This window comes from Symsagittifera roscoffensis, chromosome 9, assembly GCF_963678635.1.
Source record: "Symsagittifera roscoffensis chromosome 9, txSymRosc1.1, whole genome shotgun sequence".
NCBI lineage: Eukaryota > Metazoa > Xenacoelomorpha > Acoela > Convolutidae > Symsagittifera > Symsagittifera roscoffensis.
This window is the reverse complement of record NC_087070.1, coordinates 3,550,203-3,566,045: the sequence shown is the minus strand read 5'-3', so window position 1 is coordinate 3,566,045 and position 15,843 is coordinate 3,550,203. Positions and strand designations below refer to the sequence as shown.

Below are 15,843 nucleotides of genomic sequence, written 5' to 3'. Positions count from 1 at the left end.
TGTTGGTTCCCAGTTAGTTAGAGAACAGTTATAGCTAAATAGAAGATTAGTTGAATCTCAGTCAGATAAAGAACAGTGATAATTACTAGAGATAGTAGTTGGTTCTCGTTAGATAGAGAGAAAGAAGAGAAACGCTAGCAGATAGTTGGTTCTCAGAGTTGGAGAACGAAAAATTGCGAAGTTGGGAGATCAGTTGAAGTACCTCAAAGGAATAGTGATCCATCGGGACACTATTAATTTTAGCAGGTCGAAGTGAGAGACAGTGAAGAATTACTGTGTGTAATTGATTGTTGGGGTTCTTTAAAGAAAAAGAATCATAGAACAGAGTTAATCAAATTTTTCTTAGAGTAATTAGAACACTATACTAACAGATCGCGGACCCTTTCCTTTCGTTAAATTAGTAGATTTTATCTTGGCGACTTATAGCCTTCTGTATTTGGAATTATATTAGCTGAAATAAATTACTACTGGAAATTCTTGCGGTTGGCGAGAGCGAGCAAGACAGCCTCAAGAACAACATAAAGAGGGGGAGAGTACAATACAAAATAGTTGCAACCAACTTAACCCTTTCAGGATTGTGGATAGTAGTGAATCTCGGTCGCCCCGCTGAATTCATTACCAAAGGGACGACTTTGCGTTAAGTTAGAGTGTGCGAACGGACCTAAAGAAGCAATCCCTGAATTATACAAAAAGGAAATAAAGATCATAATCCTATTTTGACATAAAATGTCTAGGGAATATGTGAAGTAATGCCAAATTTACTTAACCGACTTGCAGTAATAATATAAAAGCTCTACTGAATGTCTTATGTCTTACCCGCACCGGAGTTCTATCAATAATAATCGATTAAATTGAATTTTCGTGGCCTGTCTCAATAAATTTCGATAACAATCGATTTTAATCGAATAAAAACGGATTATAATGAAACTAATTTTCTAATCAATAAATTCCGAATATAATCGTTTATAATCGATTATAATCGATTATAATCGATTATTTTTGAACGAAAATGAAACTTGTTTTCGAGGCAAAATAAACCATTATAATCAAATATAATCGATTGCAATGGAGTTTTTCGAGAGGTTAGTCATTAAATATACAACTGTTTTTCAAAGATATCGCATTTCCTGTTTAGTGCAGTTGCTATTTATTAGGTTTTAAGTCTTCATAAAATGTGGCATTTCTTTTTTCAATCTTTTCAATTTGGTCTTATAGACCCCGTTTACCCCTTCCATGTTTACCCCCTTCCTCGCTGTTTACACCCTCACCCCGTTTTCCTCCCTGTTTTCACCCCTCCCCCCGTTTACCACCCCCCTCACCCACTTCCCTGCCAGTTTACCACAACCGCCATTCGCATTCGCCCCCCTTTATGGGGGGTTATTTATTGGTAGACTTTGGGGGAGGGGGTTTATGATTTACAAATGCGGACTGATGGGGAGCAAAGTGTGGGGGGGGGGAGGAGATTTAATTTGAGTAGGTTTAGATTGCGAGTAGGCCGTGAGTAACGCAGAAATGTTGCAAGTTTTGCAATGGATTTTGCAAAAAATGTATGTTGTTGTTGTTGTTGTTGTTGTAGTGGATTTACAGCACAAGGCTGATGGGTGTTGCTCCCTTTCCGTTTTTATTAGAAGATTGTCCACTTATTTCTGCATTGGTTGCAATCGCACGCAAGTTGCCAAGTGCAAATAATGTTTTCGTTGTACTTTTCATCCATGAAATTCCACATCAGTTGTAGAATTCGGTTCTTGAGTCCAGTTTTGTTTGTGAAATCAACGTGTTTGTCAATTCTGTTTGCAATTCGACTGGTACGTATTGTGAATTCCCCTCGCGCATTCTCTGTTCTGATTTTGGCACTCTTGAAGACGTCCTTAGTTCTGAGATTTGTCTGCGGGCACTGTGATAGATGTGGAAACACATCAGTTCGTCCATCAAGGCTAGAGAGTAGCAGTAGGTCCGTGAGTTGTAAGTACATTGGTAGTGGGAGCACATTTAGTGCTCGCAGCTGGTTAACATAGTATGTATCCGGGCTTGTTACTATCCATTTTGTGACTTTCTTTTGGAAGCGCTCCAGGCGTACAAGATCTCCTCGGCTAAGATTTGTATAATAGACCTAATCTATTATAATCAATTATAATGGATTTTAAAGGATTATAATCCATTATAATGGATTTTAATGGATTGTGTTTTTACAAAAATAATCGATTATTACGACAATATAATCGATTACGCGGTCTAAGTTTGCCACAATAATGGATTATAGTGACAACATTTTAGACAACATTTTTCCATTATAATCGATTTTTATCCATGAAACTGCGGTGCGGTTTGTTTTTACCTGCCAAAAGCGACATAGCTTTTGGTCACCATTGCTCATTTATTAGCTTCCCGCACCGGAGTTCCATGGATAAAAATCGATTATAATGGAAAAATGTTGTCTAAAATGTTGTCATTATAATCCATTATTGTGGCGAATTCAGGCCACGTAATCGATTATGTGGTCATTAAAATCGCTTTTTTCTAAAAACAAAAATCCATTTTAATCCATTATAATCGATTATAGTCCATTATTTTTGTCACTGAAATCGATTATTTTTGCCTAGATAATCCATTATAATCGATCCTTTTGAAACAAAAATCCATTATAATCCATCATAATTGATTATAGCACATTTCATTTTTAGAACTAATTTCCATTGTTTTTGCAAAAAATTGCAAATTTTGCGAGAAATTTGCAGAATTTATGCCTTGTCTTTTACTAAATTCCATGTCTCAACGTCATCCCCTAGCCCCCTCAAGCCCCCCCCCCCCCTCAACTAAAGGGGTACGGAAAACTGGGGGAGGGTAATCGGTAGGAGGGGGAGTAAACGCCGCGGGGGGGGGGGTAGTAAACTGGTGTGAGGTAGTAAACTATGGGCTTAACGGGGGGTGGGGGCGTTAAACTGGGTTTGGGGTGGTAAACTGGAGGGTGGGGGCCGCAAATTGGGGGTGGGGTGGGTTTGTTCTTACAAAAACAGTGAAATGAAATGTGGACCTGAGACACTACGGACCTGAGATACTGACCTACTGGTCAAGGTGTGATGAGTTGAGTATTAAAGATGGAATATTCTACAAAAAGTGGTTTGATCGAGATGGCTCGAGGCCAACCCTTCTGATGATACTTCCAGTGGCGGGGCGGAAAGAAATTTTCAGCCAATTCGATTTGATGGAGACTGGCGGAGTTCAGCTTGCGGCTGAGAAGACTCTAGCTAAAATACGGAAGATGTTCTGGTTGCCGACGATGAGGACTGACGTTGAGAGAAAGGCAAACTGGTGCCCAAGCCGTGCAGATCAGAGTACAGAAGGGAAGCAGAAGCGAGCGGCGGGTCAGGCCCCATTTGATCCGGGAATCAGTTTCACTACGGTGGGAGTGGATATCTTGGGATCAGTGACAATGGCGACGAGCACCGGAGCGAAGCATGTGCTGGTAATGACGGATCTCTTCACGATGTATGCAATTGCAGTTCCCCTGGAGACAACGGATTCAGCTGACGTGGCTCGAGAGATAGTGGAAAAATGGGTTCCGAACAATTTGCGAACGGATCAAGGGAAGAGTTTTGGAGGCATTCTGATCCAGGATATGTGCCGACTTTTGGGCATTGACAAAACTCAGACTTACCCCTACAAACCGCGAGCAAATGAGCGTACGGGGAGGCACAATGTAAAGATGGCCAAAGTGCCTTTGAAGTATTGTGTGGAGAACTCATAGACGTGGGACACGACTTTGCCGTACTTGAACTTTGTGCACAATACGACAATCAATCGGAAAACGGGAGCTACGCCGTTCAGTATGGTTCATAGACAGGAGTGCCAGTATCCAGTTGACCTGTTCTACGCAAAGCCCCACATTGAACCGTTCATAAAAGATGGTTTTGCGGAATGGCTAGACGAGCAAATCCGAGATGCACACGGCAGTGCGAGAAAAGTCCTAGGGAGGGATCAATGTCGACAAAAGGATCAGTACTGGAAGAAAATTCACGGGGATCCCTATGCAACTGGTGAAAAAGTCTGGGTGTGGTCTAAAGAAAAGAAGTCGAAGAAGTTTTTCGATCCGTGGGAAGGACCACACGTTGTAATGGCCAGGATTTCCGAAGTGACCTGCAAGGTGGCAAAGCAATCGACTCCCAGTAAAGTGAAATTCATGCACTTTAACATGCTGAAGCGAAGATTGCAGGACACGAGGCACCCAGAGGAAGCTATTGCAAGGAAGCGACTGACACCATATCGGTCGACGACAATTGTTGACGATCTGGATATGCACGTCGAAGACGAGGCGTTTTGGGCGAACAATCGGGAGGGATTCAATCATGATCCAGGCCCAAGGCAAGAACCCGTGGGATTGAAGTCGCGAAGAAATTGAGTAGTGGTGGAGCTAATAGTTAATCCTCCTGGGCTAGACGGAGTCTTGCGACGGCAGAGCGACGCGGTGGACACCTATGACGAAAAGCAAATGGAAGCCAGAAGGGAAGAAGAGGCCGCGAAATTACCGAGCGAAGCTGAGGGTAAACCACCGGATGAGACGGTGGTAGCTGAACCTGTGCTGGAAAGTGGGGCTACAGATGTAGGTAGACCAGTTCGAATAAGAAGGCCACCAGTTCGGTTTGGTATTGACGAGTATGTGAGTTAAAACTAGTTTTCTGAAAATTTTATCATTCAAAACTGGGGTGCTTGTTTTTTTTCTAAGTGACACTCCAGCTGAGTATTTTGTGTGTAACTGTTGAGCATTAACTCTGCTGAGTAAAAGAGAGTTTGAGTCGTACCACGATAAGTAAAGTTAACAGCAGACAAATCCCCTAGTAAAGATTCTCTTAACAAATGGTGCTTACTAGCTAAATTATTTTTAGTCTTGGGGATTTGGCTGATGGGTCCGCGGTTAAATTTTAGGAACTGTAATGCTGAATCAAGGAAGAATAACCATAAGGTTAGGCATCAGCGTGATAATCATCTTGAGGACTGGTAAGTACGAGCGAAAGACAAGTGATGTTACCTGGTTGTTAATGGACATGCAAGCTTAACAGAAAGTTTTATTTTGTTTAGTAGAGCGGTTAGCAACATGATGTTGCGTCAGTTTTGAATTTAAGGTGTTGGATATGTTTAATTAGCAAGTAGAAAGGCCATCCTAACACTTTTTGCCTAACTTAGAGTTCAAGTGAGAGCTTTACCTTGGTAAATGCATGCAGTTTTCTAAAGCTAGTGGGGAGCGCGTACTATGAAGTTTGTTTAGTCAATAAGATGAGTAGAAGAGTAATTAAACAGTGTTCAAAGTCCAAAATAGTTCGAATCCCCAAGGATATAGTCCCTCATATGATGGAAAACGCAGGTGAAGTAAGATCGGCGGACCCCCCCAAATGGAAACTACAGTGGCTAACTTTATGAAACTTATAGGACGGATACTAGAGATGATTTGACCCGGGCATGCAAAAATCCAGACCCCTCAGACCCCCAGCCCAAAGTGATAACGGTTCCCAGAAGTGCAAATGGCCCTATCAGAACTCTGTTTTTAAGCGCTGGAATGGAACCAAAACATAGTATGTTATAGACCCAGTCGAGTGAAGCTTTAGTTTAGAATCCCAGACCCCCTGAACGCCTACTTCCGGTGCTGTGCCTTGTGCAAATAGTACCCACCCCGACTTCCGGAAGTACCCACCCCGACTCTCGGCCCCCATTGATAAACGCAGGGAGCTATAATTTTGGGATAGCATAGATAGTGACGTCATACATCATGTAATCTATTTTGAACCATATCCGGTGGTTGGACCTTAAGTTATGAGCACTTTGGAAAACTACCTCTGAAACCGGAATTAGGCTATTTACGCAAAATAATGAGCAAGGACATATTGATTTTAGGGCGGCAAAATGCACTACAACTCATCCTCGAAAAATATCCCTCGTGATTGAAACCCCTCTGGCGACTCCTTCCGGTGTTAATAGCTTTTTTACGGGAGAAGTGATAATGGACCGTAGAATTGGGATAACTTGGGAAGTATTAACGGGATACGGATGAAACTTGGTAGTTAGGACCCTTACGGGATTCTAAACCTGAATGTGAAAGGAGCACCCCGAGTGACCCCGGGGTGACCTCAAATTGACCTTTGGCGTTTAGGACCAAATTTGTATAGAAAATCTCGGGATTAACACCGGAAAGTGGCGTATTCATTCGACCCCAACCCATGTAAAGGACCATTGGTCACCCTACTAATATTTGGGAGGGAACTTGCCTATTGGGAAATGAGACAGAAGCTGAAAGAGATATAACTTATACATTGTATCAAAGAAGTAGTGGAACTAATTAAAGTGAACTCGGCAAACATTGGGTTTAACTTAAATTGGTGGATGAGCTATTTATGGAAATGCAATCTGACTGAGGAAAGTTAGTCTCAGAGGAAATAAGCAGTATCAGAGGCATAACATGGGAAATAGGTCTCCCAAAAAACTACGAATGAAAGGGTTATTTACTCAGCTTCCCGGCAACTGTGAGAGCAAACTGTTGGTTCCCAGTTAGTTAGAGAACAGTTATAGCTAAATAGAAGATTAGTTGAATCTCAGTCAGATAGAGAACAGTGATAATTACTAGAGATAGTAGTTGGTTCTCGTTAGATAGAGAGAAAGAAGAGAAACGCTAGCAGATAGTTGGTTCTCAGAGTTGGAGAACGAAAAATTGCGAAGTTGGGAGATCAGTTGAAGTACCTCAAAGGAATAGCGATCCATCGGGACACTATTAATTTTAGCAGTTCGAACTGAGAGACAGTGAAGAATTACTGTGTGTAATTGATTGTTGGGGTTCTTTAAAGAAAAAGAATCATAGAACAGAGTTAATCAAATTTTTCTTAGAGTAATTAGAACACTATACCAACAGATCGCGGACCCTTTCCTTTCGTTAAATTAGTAGATTTTATCTTGGCGACTTATAGCCTTCTGTATTTGGAATTATATTAGCTGAAATAAATTACTACTGGAAATTCTTGCGGTTGGCGAGAGCGAGCAAGACAGCCTCAAGAACAACATAAAGAGGGGGAGAGTACAATACAAAATAGTTGCAACCAACTTAACCCTTTCAGGATTGTGGATAGTATTGAATCTCTTGGATTTTAATGGATTGTGTTTTTACGAAAATAATTGATTATTATGACAATATAATCGATTACGTGGTCTAAATTTGCCACAATAATGGATCGACTTTAATGCATGTAACTCCGGTGCGGGTTGTTTTTACCTGCCAAAAGCGACATAGCTTTTCGTCACCATTGCTCATTTTTTGGCTTCCCGCACCGGAGTTCCATGGATAATAATCGATTATAATGGAAAAATGTTGTCCAAAATTTTGTCATTATAATCCATTATTGTGGCAAATTCAGGCCACGTAATCGATTATGTGGTCATTAAAACCGATTTTTTCTAAAAATAAAAATCCATCTTAATCCATTATAATCGATTATAGTCCATTATTTTTGTCACTGAAATCGATTATTTTTGCCTAGATAATCCATTATAATCGATTCTTTTGAAACAAAATCCAATATAATTCATCATAATTGATTATAGCCTATTTAATGTTTGGAACTAAATTCCATTATTTTTGCAAAAACTTGCAAATTTTGCGAGAAATTTGCAGAATTTATGCAATGTCTTTTACTAAATTCGATGTCTCAACGTCATCCCCTAGCCCCCTCAAGCTCCCCCTCTCAGCTAAAGGGGTACGGTAAACTGGGGGAGGGTAAATGGTGGGAGGGGGGTTAAACGCGGCGGGGGGGGGGGGTAGTAAACTGGTGGGATGTTGTAAACTGGGGAGCTTAACTGGGGGCTTAACTGATGGGAGGGGGGGGGGGGGGGGCGGCAAACTGGGGTTGGGCGGTAAACTGGAGGGTGGGGGCCGCCAAATGGGGGTGGGGCGGGGTTGTGGTTACAAAAACAGTTACAAAAAGAAGAGACAAAAACAGTTGTGGTTACAAAAAGAAGAGACAAAAAATTATAAATTTTATTCTGAAATGTAACATTTTATGAAACGTAATACGTAGCAACTGCGCTAAGCGGGAAATGAGATAATTTGAACAAAATTGTAAATTTAATGAATAACCACTCGAAAAAATCCATTGTAATCGATTATAATCGATTAAAATTGGATTATTTTGCCTCAAAAACGAGTTTCATTTTCTTTCATAAATAATCGATTATATTCGGACTTTTTTGGTTAGAAAAATAGCTTCATTATAATCCATTTTTAATCGATTACAATCGATTATAATCGAAATTTATTGAGACAGACCACGAAAATTCAATTTAATCGATTGTTATCCATGGAACTCCGGTGCGGGTTAAGTTTGCTTTTACACTATTCAGTTTATTTTTCTTTTAACTTACTTGTAGTTTTAAATTTAACAATTAGGTTAGCTTAGTTAGTATCCTTTTAACGCGCCTCTACTTTTCTAACTAGGACCTTAGTAAGAAAAGACTTACAGGGGTTGGGTTCAGGTTTCAAAATATAAGTTGATTCCACTTACTAAATTTCAGTGGATTCCGCGAACAAATACGCGTAACGTAAATTTTGTCCGCATAATAGTTTTGTCTGCTTCAACTTTTTTTCCGGATTCCGCAAATGTTAGTGATTTCCGTAGTTTTGCTTATTATACTGAACTAAGGCAGTTCTTGCGTAAATAATTAAGAGCTATAGGTAGAGTTATAACTAGCAAATGCGGAGTTCAAATTATTTTGTCAGCCCCGTTTGGCTTTTTAATTTGAGTTTTATTTGCTGCAGCTACACGGCCTCCAGAACTTTCTGATGTGAGTGTGGATGCGACAACTGTCAACGCAGTTCTAAGTGGTTTCTCAACTTATACGAGCCCGGGCGTAAACGGGACTACAAGCGGATGGTTGTTGGAGACACTGGCAACTGGCACTGGAGATGTGACCAACGGGACTCTAAGTAGTAATCTCACCATCAGTGGACTGTCGGCTGGGCAGAAGTACAACGCGTCCTTCAAAGGCTACCTTGATGATCACCCGGAGTGTGAATCGGTCGCCACCAGTACCCTCACTTTTTGCACCGGTCAGCAATTTTCAAGTGTCACTATATGAACAAAATGTCATTTTCATCATTTAGCGCTCTTTTTCTTTTATTTTTTTTTCTCTCAGAATTAACTTTCTGTTTTGACTTTCAGTTTCTTGTAGAGTTCAATTTCAGTTTAGTTTTGAAAGTAATGGTCAATTTGCCCTCCCCAATTACAACAAGACTGCTCGTATCAGAGTGAAGCCCTGATTGTTCCAACTGCTTTTCAAGGTCTATCGAGCATTCAGTATGTGCTGGAAGAAACCGATATTATTTTTAAAAAAATTTAAAAATTAAGTTTTTTTTTTTATAAAAATCATCCTCCTTAGTCATATAAAGTACAAAGTGACAGTTTTTGCTCTAAGCAATGTAACAAATATGTCAAATAGCTTGTTTCAACTAATTTGGAACAATTTCTCAGACGGAATTGAATTAAGTCTCCACTTAAGCGTTAATTGCGCGAAATCTATCGCGCGCTAATTGTCCCAAAATGGCCATATTGGCAATCTTTAAGCCATAAATTAACGAAAAATAATCACAGGTGAAATTTTAAAAATGAGCCAAAGACAAAATTACCATGTGGCTGATATAGAAAAAAAAATTCTGCAAAAATTGCCTGTTAAAAAGTCGAAATTTGTCTGGAGAAAAAAAACACCCCAAAGTGCTGAGTTTTCAAAAATTATTTTAGCTTGAATTTCATTAAGATTTGTTTCAGAAGAAGACTAACTCTAGCATTCAATTCATATTTTTTTCAAGGATTTTTTTAAGAGGCGACTATAAACTTCAGAGCTGAATTAAAGAAAACTCTTAGAAGAATTGAAATAGTGAACTAATTCTTTTTGTTCCGACTTTCGATACGAAAGTAACAGAATATTTGTGCTCGGGGTGGCTTTTTTTTTCTTCAGACAAATTTCGACTTTTTAACTAGCCATTTTTGACGGAACTTTTTAAAAATCATTCAAAAGGTATTGTTGTCTTGAGCTCAAATTTGAAAAGATATTTCACCTGTGATCGTTTTTCGTAAAGTTACGGGGGTTTAAATATTGCCATTTTGGCCAATTTGGGACAATTAACGCGCGATATATTTCGCGCTATTAACGCGTAAGCGGAGAGTTATACCGTCTTAGAAATCGTTCCAAATTGGTTAAAAGAAGCTTATTTGCCATAATTGGTTTGTTACAAGGAGCGAAATATATCCTTTTAAACTTTCTATGGCGTGTGGGGGGATGATTTTCATTAAAAAGTTTCACATTTTATAAAAAAAAATTCTTTTGTTTTATTTAATTGAATTTTTTAATGTTATTACTGCTCCATAAACCTTAAAAGGCAGTCGGAACCTTCAGGGCTTCGCCCTGATACGAGCAGTCTTGTTTGTTTTCAAATTGTTTAAGAAACTGTGCTAATTATACTTTTCAGATATTTAAATGCCTTTCTAAAGTGGATAAATAAAAAGCCGAATTTTTTCTGCAAAAAAACTCACTCTGAGCACAATTATTCCAACCTTTCTTCGAAAGTCGGAGCTTTGATCATTCAATCAATTTCAGATATAACACAACTTGAAGCCAAAAAGTTGTACAACGTACAAGCAAAAAAAAGAGGAAAAAATAATTCTCTAAAAAAATTAGAAATGATAAGAATATTCAATAAGTTTTCAGATAAACAGACATTTGCCCTACCAAGATTAAAAACTTATATTCCATATATTGTCTTTGAAACACCGGCCAAAAAACGAATAAATTTAATTTTATTCTTTTGATTTTATCAAAGTGAACAATAATTTGTGGTGCTCGGGAAGATTTTGTTTCTGCAGACCCATTTTGAATTTTTACGTGTCAATTTTCGAAAGAATTTTAGCATATGTAAAAATAATAATTGATCTCTTTAACTTAATTTTAAAAAAGGTTTTAATTGTGATATTTTTTGCAACAGCATTAGGTTTTGAAAATGGCCATTTTGACCTGCTTGGTTCAATTAACGAGAGATATACTTGATACTATCACCTGTGAGAGACTTTTTAATCCGGCACAGACATTGTTCCAACATTAAATAGAGGAAAGCTAGTTGTTCAATTTAATGTTACTTTATTTATATATCTAATTTTGTACTCAAAATGGCAAAATGGCATGTGGGGTTTGATTTTAAAAAACAAAATTGAACTTTTTTTGAAATTGTTCCGTTTTAAATCGAGAATTTTATCATTTTCGGTAAAATCGGGCAGTACTCCATGAAAATTAGTGGGCGGTCGGAAGATTCAATTTTTTGTTCAATTTTCCAATCACATCTAATGTAATCTATTAAATCATAGATTTTTCATCTAATAGACATTAGTTAGATCTATGCAAGGATTTTAAGACTAGTCTAAAGAAAGAAATTAAAGCACCTGCTAACTGAATTTTTTTTTGATGAATCTTCTCTTTAAAAACGATGTTAACTACAAAGTGATAAAGTGCATCTTTTGAGACTATTATCACCAATTGCTGGCCTCAAGTCAGTTTGGATTGATTTCCAGCCGTATTTGCCACGCCTTTAAAAAACTGCAATTTCGATGAAGTCTGGAATTTCGAAACTGGAATTTCGAAGAAGAAAAAAAGTTCATTTGAGAAAGCTTAATAGAGCAAAGAGATTCGTTCTATCATTCTCGACTGAAACTAAACCTATGGGTCTAAGTCGGGACCAAAAAATCCAACCATACCTTGATCAGGGTCAAAGCATACACAAATTCGGTCGAACATGAGCGAAGCGTTTTCTCAGGCGCGACGAAGCCTGCCTAAGTTTGGTCAAGTACTTTGGGGGGGGGGGGGTATTTGATTCAAATAGCTGGAATTAAAAAAAATCTTTTCAGGGCTGTCGGAATAAATAAAAAGTCTGATTTCAGTTCCGAGCAACCCAATTCTGACTGGAGCTGTGGTAACGACAACGTCCAGCGCCACTTTAATCGGGTCAATTGTGGATGGCAACGGAGGCAACACTGGTGAAGCGATCGGAAACTACAACATATCTGTAATAGGGGGGACTTTCACCAGAGTTGAAGAATCAACTGCTACTTTCAGCACTAGTAATTACACCGCATCGGCTTCTAGTGAAACAGAAGTAACTTTCAGAGTATATGTCACCAGCCATGACGATTGCATCAACCGGGAGGTTTCTGAGTTGGTCAACATCACCGTCAGTAAGTATATATGCATCTGTTTAGCCACATTCATCTCCCCTATCTGCTATGGTAGTTAGTACCCAGGCTGAGGTGTTCGACTCATGATTTCACCGACACAGTCGAACGATGTTCGATTTTCGTCGCAAATTAAGACGGTCGAACGAAGACTATAGTCGAACAAAGTCGAATCATGGGTCGAATCTTCATAATATTCAAGTATTCATATTTATCAGCTTTAATTTAGACCACTGTTTGCTTAGGATCAACTGAGCCTTTTCCGTCACTATAATCAACTAAGCCCCAATTTCAATTGTTTTCGAATATTAAATGTCATTCTTACCGCTTTGAATGACCCTCGGATTGCTAGCAAAAAAACTGGTAACAAAACCAAACGAACAAGGCTGCTCGTAACAGGGCAAAGCCATAAAGATGTTCAGACTGCCATTTAATCTCTGGAGCAGTTTTATTCTGAGATTTTTATTGAAAACAATCTCCACACACTATGTAAAACAAGACTTCTCGTATCAGGGCAAGGACTGCCTTTTAAGGTCTATGGAGCAGTAATAATTTGAAAAATTGAATTTATCAAAAACTGAATGTAAATTGAATTAAATTGAATGTAAAAAAGCGCATTTTTTTCTAACATTTAAGATTTTTTGCATGAAAATCATCCCCCACACGCCATATAAAAAACGAAGCGATATGTTTCGCACTTAGTAGCAAAGCAATAATGCCAAATAAGCTTCTTCAACCAATTTGGAACAATTTCTTAGACGAATTAAATCTCGCTTACACAATAATAGCGCAAAAATTGGCCAAAATGGCAATCTTCAAACCCCCATAACTTTACAAAAAATGATCGTAGATGAAAAAATGATCACAGGCAGGGGCGGATTTTGGAGGGGTGGACGCTTTTTCTTCTTCATGGATTCGACCCCCTGCCGACCCAAAGGGCCCCCTTTGTACTATTTTGAGATATCCATTTTTGGTGACGGACACTAAAATTTTTCTAAAGGCGCATTGAGCGCCAATATATACTAATTTTGTGGGGGGAGGGGGAGAGCGCGCCGAAAAAACGCATTTTTTTGGTTAATATTTTTTAAAAAGTGCCTAAAAACGCCTTTTTGGCTTGTTTTTTCAAAATTTTGGCTGCGGCGCAGAAATTTCGGCAAAAATAAGGTCTTTGTAGTACTTTGGGAGAGCTCAGAAAATCAATTTCGTCGACCTTAAAAAAAAGGTTGACAAAAATTTCGATTTTTTTAAAAATCCGCCCCCCTTGGAAAAACCCTAGATCTGCCCCTGATCACAAGTGGAAAAAAAAATTATCATCACACCTAATCAAAAATACGATGCGATATTTTCCAGTTGCGTAAACATTATGCAATTTTTGTTCTGACTTTCGATACGAAAGTAACGGAATATTTGTGCTCGGGGTGGGTTTTTTTTTCTTCAGACAAATTTCGATTTTTAAACTAGCCATTTTTGACGAAATTTTTTTCATCATTCGAAAGCTATTGTTGTCCTGAGCTTAAATTTGAAAAGATATTTCACCTGTGATCATTTTTCGTAAAATTATGAGGGTTTAAAAATTGCCAGTTTGGCCATTTTGGCCAGTTTGGGACAATTAACGGGCGACATATTTCGCGCTATTAACGCGTAAGCGAGATTTAATGCGTCTTAGAAATCGTTCCAAATTTGTTCAAGGAAGATTATATGCCATAATTGATTTGTTAATAGGAGCAAAATCTATCACTTAGTACTTAATATGGCATGTGGGGGATGTTTTCACAAACTGATAGCAGGAACCACATTTTGATTATTTTCACAAATAAAATAGATTTTTGTTACGGGAAGGGTAAGTAAATAGAAGCTAGAAGAGTAGTCTCATTAGAAATCGCAATGATGGTCTGTCTGGCTGATGGCCCGCGAAACCATGCTGCATTTTACGCGGATCCACCACTATATGTGACCGCACACATTGGCTTGTTTACTCCTGATGGCTTGGTAACTCGGGAAGCAAGTAAAGCGGCATATCTGACTAAGGCTGAGACGCTGACATATGAATGGAGTGATGAACAATTTAAGATTTATTATAGACCAATTTCGAATTTTTAAACAATCGCTTTCGTCATTTCTTAATTTTTTCTGACAATCGTTTTTCTAAAATTCCTGCAACAATTCCTGCAATGAATTTTTTGGTGAAGTTGCAGGATTTGAAGTTTGCCAGTTTGGATTATTTGAAAATTTTACGGCATGAAAAATTTCCATAAATCGGTTTTCTGATATCCCAATTAATCTGGATCAGAAAACATTCTCAGCTTGTTTTTTGCTTCAATTTAAAGTCTAATAGGTGCAAACATTATCACATTTAGTTAATATTGGGTGTGCGAAAAATAATTCAGGTTTTTTTTATCGCATATTTAATCAATGTTTATTGTTCGACATTCGCAACGAAAGTAACGGAATTTTTGTGCTCGGGATGGTTTTTGTTTTGGTTCCGACTTTTGAAGAAAACTGAACATTTATGCTCGGCGTGGTTTTTTTATTTAGTCAATTTTTGCCGACCGAAAAAAATTAGTTTTCAACAAATTTTTTTTATACTCTATTGAAGATATCGACGTCTTGAGTTCAAATTTAAAAAGATACTTTACCTCCAGTTACTTTTTGTTAAAATCTGAGGATTTGAAAATTTCCAAATTGGCCATGTTCTGGACTAAATTATGCGCACTTACGAAAATATTCATAATGCTGAGAGCGTAACGCGAATTATTTATGCGTGGCAAATTATCTCGCACAACAAAACGTTCCAAATTGAATTAAGGCTAGCTAATCACATCGGTTGTATTAATTTTGTACCACTCAAAATTTCACACATGTCTAAAATTTATAGGTTTTTAATATTTTCTTTTACCAAAAACTATTCAATTTGAATTAAGAGAAAGTCGGAAAGAACATTTGGCGCTTTGCCATGATATGCGATCAGTCTTGTTATATTCTTCAATTTCGTTTTATTAACTAGCCATTTTCACAAAATTTTAAAATAATATTCAAAAAATATGATTGTGCTGAGCTTAAATTTGAAAAGATACTTCACCTGTGATCATTTTGTGTAAAGTTATGAGGGTTTAAAGATTGCCATTTTGGCCAATTTGGTACAAGTAACGCGCGATATACTTCGCGCTATTAACGCGTCAGCGTAGATTTAATCAGTCTTAGAAATCAATCCAAGTAGGTTTAAGGAAAATTATTTGACATAAATGATTTGTTGCTAGGAGCGAAATCTATCACTTTGTATTTTATCTGGCGTTTGGGGGGATGATTTTTACGAAAAATTGCAAATATTAGAAAAAAAAATTGTTATTTTATTACATTGAGTTTAATTCAATTTACATTCAGTTTTTTGTTAAATTTAAATTTTTTACGTTATTACTGCTCGCTCCATAGGCCTTAAAAGCCAATCGGAACATTCAAGGCGTCGCCTTGATACGAGCAGTCTTGTTTCTTTTTTACCAATATACATTTAGGCCTCGATACGAACAATCTTGTTAGCTTTTAAACGCGGCTTCTTGAACTAAATAAAAAAATGCTGATTTTTTAAAACCTTTAAAAAAGT

General features: G+C 38.0%; 1 protein-coding gene across 1 annotated transcript in view; it reads left to right on the top strand.

Annotated features, from left to right (window-relative positions):
- LOC134854451 (uncharacterized) overlaps nucleotides 1-15,843 on the top strand; it is a 277,410-nt gene that overhangs the window by 26,339 nt on the left and 235,228 nt on the right. The window contains exons 7-8 of the mRNA XM_063870705.1: nucleotides 8,789-9,079; nucleotides 11,955-12,248. Of these exons, the coding sequence (XP_063726775.1) occupies nucleotides 8,789-9,079; nucleotides 11,955-12,248 (585 nt within the window). The remainder of the gene's footprint in view (nucleotides 1-8,788; nucleotides 9,080-11,954; nucleotides 12,249-15,843) is intronic.